The 7,039-nt window shown below is 49.4% G+C and overlaps 1 protein-coding gene across 1 annotated transcript; it reads right to left on the minus strand.

The window, feature by feature from the left end:
• Positions 1 to 2,402: 2,402 nt before the first annotated feature.
• On the minus strand, positions 2,403 to 6,167 carry NXT1 (nuclear transport factor 2 like export factor 1). Its single transcript, XM_045885351.3, has 2 exons — positions 5,744 to 6,167; positions 2,403 to 3,138 (listed from the first exon to the last, which is right to left on the minus strand). The coding sequence occupies exon 2, from the start codon at positions 3,083 to 3,085 to the stop codon at positions 2,663 to 2,665; it is 423 nt and encodes a 140-aa protein (XP_045741307.1). The 5' UTR covers positions 3,086 to 3,138; positions 5,744 to 6,167; the 3' UTR covers positions 2,403 to 2,662.
• Between the last annotated feature and the right edge of the window lie 872 nt (positions 6,168 to 7,039).

Consider the following 7,039-nt stretch of genomic DNA (forward strand, 5'->3'; position numbering starts at 1 on the left):
GGAAATTGTTAGTTTATGCATCTTCCTCCCTCCCTCCCTCCCTCCCTCCCTTTCTCCCTCCCTCCCACCACCCTTTCACACATATTTTTGTGATTTGCCTGTTCTTTTCTCGTGCTATTGTTTTTTCTGTTTTTTCCCTTCCTGATTTGAAGGTTCTTTAATAGTAAAGAAATACTATGCCTGTCCTTTGTTGTACATACTTTCCTCCAGTTTGTCACTGATGACACATTTGGCTGCGTGTAAAAGGACCCCCAAACAACAGTGGCTTCAAGAAGATTGAAGCACATTTCTTGTTCCCCTGAGAGCCAAGGGAGGTCATCCAGTGCTGGTGAGGGGACTCCATGAGGTTGACAGGGACCCCAGGGCCTGCTTTCCGTTCCTCCACCCCTTGCATGTGGCCAAATAAGCCTCATGGCCCCACAGAGCTTCCATCTAGAACATCAACTCTCATACCTGCTCTCTAAATGGCAGGGTAGAGGTAGATCGGGTGGGAGGAAAGAAAGATTGGATGCCCAGTCTTTCAGGGAGACTTCCCCAAAGTGTCTCATAGCCCTTCCTCATACGCCTCACTGGCCCCACCGGGTCTCAGGGCACACTAACTGTGTGGTCTAGGGAAGGCTGGTCTTTCATCTGAGTGCCTTCCCAACTAAATCCACTGTCCGTTGTTCCTAAAGGAGGGGAGAGGGCGCCTGAGTGGCTCAGTTGGTTAAGCGACTGCCTTCGGCTCAGGTCATGATCCTGGAATCCCGGGATCGAGTCCCGCATTAGGCTCCCTGCTCAGCAGGGAGTCTGCTTCTCCCTCTGACCCTCCTCCCTCTTGTGCTGTCTCTCATTCTCTCTCTCAAATAAATAAATAAATAAAATCTTTAAAAAAAAAAAAAAAAAGGAGGGGAGAATGGGAGGCCACCAGAGGTGCCCTGGTGCTCTTCAGAATGCCATCTATACTTTGAATTTCCCGAACCATTGTCCCACAGGAACACCCACAGCTGCGTCTTGAAGATTTTCAGGACATTGTGATTCACAGACTCTAGAGATCTCACATCAAGCTCTCTGATGGCCTGATGGGACTCGCACCCTCTATCCAAGGCTGAGGTGAGGCAGGTGCCATCCTACGTCACCCCTTAAGGACGAGGGCTTTCAAATTTGAAGCCCAGCTTCTCCCTCCACATCAGTCTCTGCACTAATCCTCCCAGCCCACTCCACTGGCCTCCCTATGGGACAGAGCTCCAGGGTCTGACAATTCCACATTGTGGTTTGGGACCTCACTTCCAATCTCACAAGTATTTCACCAGATCTCAGCTGAACTGCTTATCTCTGCTTGCTAGGCATGTTATCTATAGGATCGATTTGACTACTCTTCATATGTGGCTTTGAAACTAAATTTATTTACCATTTTAATGTCTTGCCTCCCAGTTAGACTTAGAATTCCTGAGGGTACCTGGGTCTAGTTTGGTTCCCTGGAACACTGTGACAAAGCCATTCCCCTACAACACACTCATTGCCCCTGTTGCAAATCTTTTTCCTCACGTGGGATTAGGTTTTGCTATTGCAGGTGAGACCTGCCCCAAACCAATTACTGTCTTACAGATAAAATTTCGTTCATTTAAAAAGAAATCTAAGGGTAGGTGAACTAGGTCCATTTGGATGGTTCCACATAGCCCAAGGATCCAGGCTCCTTCCAACTTAACACAATCCTACCTCCACGGTCCAGCTGCCTCCATGGCCCAGAATGAGCCAGAGCCAGTGGTCAGGCCATCGTAACTGCTCTCTAGGAAGCAGGACAGAGGGAGGAAGGGTCTACCAACAAGCAAATTCCCACAAGTCCCACCCTTCTGCTTCTCTATCACTGGCCAGAACTTAAGTCATTATGTCAAACCTTCTTTTTGGTGGGTACTTTGTCCTGCTCACTGGTGGGCTTCAGAAACTAGGTAAGGGGATGGGTATGAGGAGGAAACTGCCATCTGTGCCACCATACACATCAGTATTCTCCTTCTCCAAAGTTCCCATTCCAATATCCCAGTCCACAAACCTATCTCAAACCTAGCACACTCTTGTCAAAGAAAATGTAATTGGGGAAACCACGTGGCCATGAGATCTCATTTATTGGTCAAAGGATGATGGAACCTTCTAGTTCTACTCTTTTTTTACATTGGGAAAATGCAATTAGAGTCCATCTTCAGGGTCAATAAAACTAGCTTCCTCTTAAGAGCAGTTCCTCACTTCCTCTTTACAAGAGTAGTTAATACAGCTGCTTCATTTATAAGCAGTTTTTAACTAATTCTTTAGTATTTCACTAAAGAATTTCATTTCAGGTGCTTTCTACTAAGCTTCTGCCTTTAACCCTCCTTTGCCTCCTCCTTCCTCAAAACTTGGACAGACACATCAAGCAAGGGAAAAGAAGCAACATTTGTATTGTTTTATTTGTCAGAATTTCCAGAACCAGGGTCTCTACTGGACAAATAGAAAAATAGAAAAGATGACTACTTTGAAAAGGCATCTATGACAAACAAGAATACACTCAGAAAGGGGCTCAAAGGACTCCAGCAAATGCAGTTAAGCCAGGGCAGTGTGGCCTAGAACAGAAAGGAACTTGTGTCCCCACATTTTGAGATCTGCGTTTCCCTACAGAGCTGGGCTACAGCAGAGGCCTTTCCTGGCCCCACTAGCTGGCCCAGTCCTGGAACCGGAAGCAGTCACTTGCTATTTTCCACACCGTGTTGCTGGGTGAGGCCTGGGCCGTCAGGATGAAGTTTTGGTTAAAGTCCCGTTGTTTGTTGCCTTCAAACTTCACTGTTCCACAGATCACAACAAGGACTGTGGTCTGGCTTGGGGTGGCTTCATCATGGACAGGCTGGCAGTCTACCACATTGATTTGGAACTCACTGGAAGGCAACATTTCAAAAAACTCACTCAAGGACTCTTGTCCCGAAACAGCGTTTCCATTCCACACCAGGGTGGCCGTGCCCATGTACAGGCGGGACAGCAGGCGCCGCCGCTTATCCATGGTGGTGTAGTACACGTTCACAAACTCCTCAGCAGCTCTGCAGGCCTGATCTACGTAGGTCTTGAAGTCCACTGATGCCATCTCCGGCCCTGCCGAAGGAGGCCCAGGTGCTCCTGCGCCTGAGGGAGCGGGGGCTGTGGAGCAGGAAGGTTGAAGAGAACCCGTGTGAATGCCCAAGTTTGTTCTGCCCCAACAATGGAGTAATTCTCCTTTTCTACTGGTGGCAAAAACAATTACATACTGTAGGGAGATGACTCTAGGCTCAAATTTTGCTGATGCCTAATCTTACTAAGCCTCAGTTTGCTCATTTTAAAATGGAAATATCACCATTCATGACACAGTTGTAATGTGAGAATTAAACAAGACAGTGTACACCAAGTGCTTAGTTAAAAAGCCTGATACCTACGTGTTTAAAAAATGGTAGCCAATACTATGAATTCCAAAAATCTCATTTTGTAAAAGATAGTACATTTGACTAGGGAAGGTCACTTTTTCCTGGAAGCGTGGACCAGGTGTGACTGCCCCGAGAGAAGTGGAGAAACAGCAGATCCTGGATAAAGACTGCAGACCACAACGAAGGGAGCAGCGGCCCAAAAAAGACCAATCAGATGGCATATGATCCTCGGCTGGTGGTGAGTCTGAGAAAACTATCATGAGCTCATCCAACAGATACTGGGAGAGCAAAGAGAAGGCAGGTTTCTTAAGAGGATGAGAGCAAATGTCACTAGGACAGTACCAAAATAGTGGTCATGATCCTCATGACAAGTAAACCTAGCAGCTGACTGAGAATGAGAAGGAAGGGCACCTAGCTTCTGTGAGTACAAATACCTACCAGGCAAGTCCTGTGAGCCAAAATGGAAAAACAAGTTAAAAATGGAAAGGCAAGTTCTGGGGCACCTGGGTGGCTCAGTCTGTTAAGTGTCCAACTCTTGATTTCAGCTCAGGTCATGACCTCAGGGTCGTGGGATCCAGCCTTGAATCTGGCTCTGAGCTCAGTGCAGAGTTGGCTTTTCCCTCTCCCTCTGCTTCTCACCCCGCCTCAAATAAATAAATAAAAATCTTAAAAAAAAAAAAAGAATTGAGCAAGTTCTATGGGATAGAAGGTGGGGGGTGGTGGCATCAAAAAAAGAATCTCAACTATAGCTGATATGTCACATTTCCTTAAAAAAAAAAAAAGAAAGTCTAAAAGCATAAAGAAATATTATTTGCTTGTCTCAGAGTATGGTACAACTGTTACAGTTCTCTGCTCTTTTTTGCGTCATTAAAATATTTCACTAAAAGTGGAGCACCTGGGTGGCTCAGTTGGTTAAGAATCTGCCTTCAGCTCGGGTCGCTCCGGTCCAGACCTTCGATGGGCTCCCTGATCAGCAGGGAGTCTGCTCTCCCTCTGCACCTCCCCCTGCTTGTGCCCTCTCTCTAATAAATAAAAAAATCTTTAAAAAAAATTTAAAAAATAAAATATTTCACTAAAAGAAAAAATTCATGAGCGAACATTACTAAAATAATGGATATGTTTAGATATACAAACTTAAATTTCTTGTTTCAAAGACTTTAACTTTTTTTTTTTTTTTAGTATCAGCTCGTGAAACAGATAAAAGATTTCACATAGAGTTGGAAAAGAGTCAAGTACTCTTAAGGGCTGAGCAAGGTGGAGGCCTCTGTAAAGTAAAGAACTGTAAAGAGCAGGCAAGGAACTTGGTCATAGAAGTAAGCGGTGACAGAACGAGGCACAGACAGAGGTCTTTGCACTTCCTTCCTGGACTCAAAATCAAGCCTCAGCAGACACGGATTCTGAGCTGGGTATCTGCTGCTTACTTTATATACATCATCTCATTTAATGGTCACCACAAAAGGATGAAAGAATTTTACAAAGAAGAAGGGAGAAACTTAGGGTCCTGAGAGCAAGCACACTGCTGATGTATCTTTATAAGAAGGCACGTGGCCTTTGAAAATGTCAAGACTATGTTGTCCTCTTACTTGCTTATCCTTTAACAGCTTACCCTTTTGTACTGTCCTTTACCTGCACTTAGGAAATTAAGTCTCTAAGGGCACCGTTACAGGACTGCTAGTTTGAAGCTGTCCTTTCATGGGCCTCAAATCCTCTCTTGCTGGAATTCTTGACATGCACATTACTCCTCACCCTGACGTGCCCCAGTCCCTCCACCATCTCAAGTCATTCTCAGAAACGCCCCTTCCTCCACCCCTGCTCAGTTCTGCCAAAGCGACTTTCCAAACACAGCTTAGCAACCTGTCCTGGCCCCCTACCAGTAAGATAACCACCTCCTTGTCTTGTGGTTCTGCTACCTACAAAGCTGACGGCTTGCCCTTCTCTATCAAATCAGAGAAAAGAACCATGAAGAGTGAGATAAGTATGAGGCTGTGAAGATGCCGCCTTCTCTCGGAAGCCCACACCGTCAAGTTCTTTGGAGCTGGACCAGAGAAGATCCAACAGGCCTCATTTCTGGCGGAGAGTCGCTTTTCATCAAACACACAAAGCCAACCCGCCCTGGCCATCTCTGGCCGGAGGCCTGCTCCAGTGCTCTTCATCGCCAAGCGGATTTACTGCCAAGCACTTCGCAAGGGCAAAAACCTGAAGCAGCACTGCAACGACACCACGAGGGAAAGGACAAAACCCGGCTGATTCCTGACAATGGGGGGAGAGCGTGGGGTGCACGTGGCAGAGGTCTCGTGAGTCCCTGGGCCGACTGCCGGCCGCGGGGGACGGTGGGGGACACTTACCTTCGCGGCTGGTGACGTCCGGGTCAGCGCGGGCGGAGGTGGCGTCCTCGGTCAGCGGGGGGCGGTATCCCCGGTCGGCGGGGGTCGGCGACCTCGGTCAACGTGGGCGGCTCGAGTCAGCGCGGGCGACCCTGGTTAGCGAGGAGGGGACATTGGCCAGCGCGGGCGTCTCCCGGTCAGCGTGGGCGGCGGCGCCCCTGTCGGGCGCCCCCTGCACGACCCCCAGCTCCACAGAGGGCCGGCCCCCCAAGGTCGCGGGGCGGGCCTGCCGAGGCTCCGCGTTCCTCCGCCGCTCGCCTCAGCAGGAACCGGAAGAGCTGCCCTCCTCCCACCCTTCCTCCCGGATCCGGCCGAGTCGCCGAGGCCCCGGAGCCCGGGAACTCGTCGGCGCCGCCCGCGGCTTCCCGCGCGCGGCCAGCTGTGCGCCGCGCAGACGCCAGCGCCCACGGCTCCGCCCGCTCCCGCCTCCCCGTGACCGGCAGCTGTGTCAGCCAGCGGGACAGAAGACCGGGAGGCTAGCTCCGCCCAGGTGTGGCTCAAAGGAGGAGGTGGTTTCCGGGAGAGGCGCCTTCCCGAAGACCATAGAAAATCAGCGGTCGAGTTTTCATTGGCTCAACCGGTCATAGAAGCGGGTCCAACTGGTTAGGTGGGATTCTTGATTGGATGAAGTCTCCTAGGTCCCGCCCCCAGAGCTAGAGGAGCGTGAGGTCTCTCCCAGCTGAGTGGAGGCCCGCTTGACAGGAGAGCACGGGGGAGAGTGTGTGAGGCGGACTCAGATACTTGGCCTACGACCTCCATTCACCTGCAGCTGGGGTAATTCTAGTTAAATAAAAGACGACTTGATCCAACCTCGGGAAACCACCACCAGCAGCAGTGACCCAACTAAGGCTTTCGCACAGACATAGTAAGTGGGGCGCCAGAATGCCCCGCGGTGACCGAGCTGGTGAAGCCGGCCCTGCCCTTGTTGAACTCTGCCTGATAAAGTATAGCAGCTGATTACTCTCCTTGATAGTTTAAGTCCCTAAGGACACATAGAAGAAAACCCATTTTAGTTAAGTGAGAAACTCAACTAAAAGCGAGAGGAGTCGAGGGTGGGAAGAGTCTAAGTTTGGGAAGTAACGAAAATGTGCCAGAAAGGGAAACAAAGGCAATTTCCTCTCTTGTCCTGGGAATTGAGGAGCTCCGAGGAAAACCACCTGGTTCCAGCGATGGCCCATGGCCTGGTTGGTATTGTGCTTCTATTCTCCAGCTCTGAAACTAGCTACATTTCAGCCAATCTGCAACCCGAACTTTTCT

Source organism: Mirounga angustirostris, unplaced genomic scaffold, assembly GCF_029215605.1.
Source record: "Mirounga angustirostris isolate CCGP_5_RB_7025 unplaced genomic scaffold, mMirAng1.0.hap1 SCAF_10, whole genome shotgun sequence".
Lineage (NCBI taxonomy): Eukaryota > Metazoa > Chordata > Mammalia > Carnivora > Phocidae > Mirounga > Mirounga angustirostris.

Bases quoted from the DNA above. Each gene is read 5' to 3' on its own strand.
- NXT1 (XM_045885351.3), bottom strand. From the start codon at position 3,085: ATGGCATCAGTGGACTTCAAGACCTACGTAGATCAGGCCTGCAGAGCT.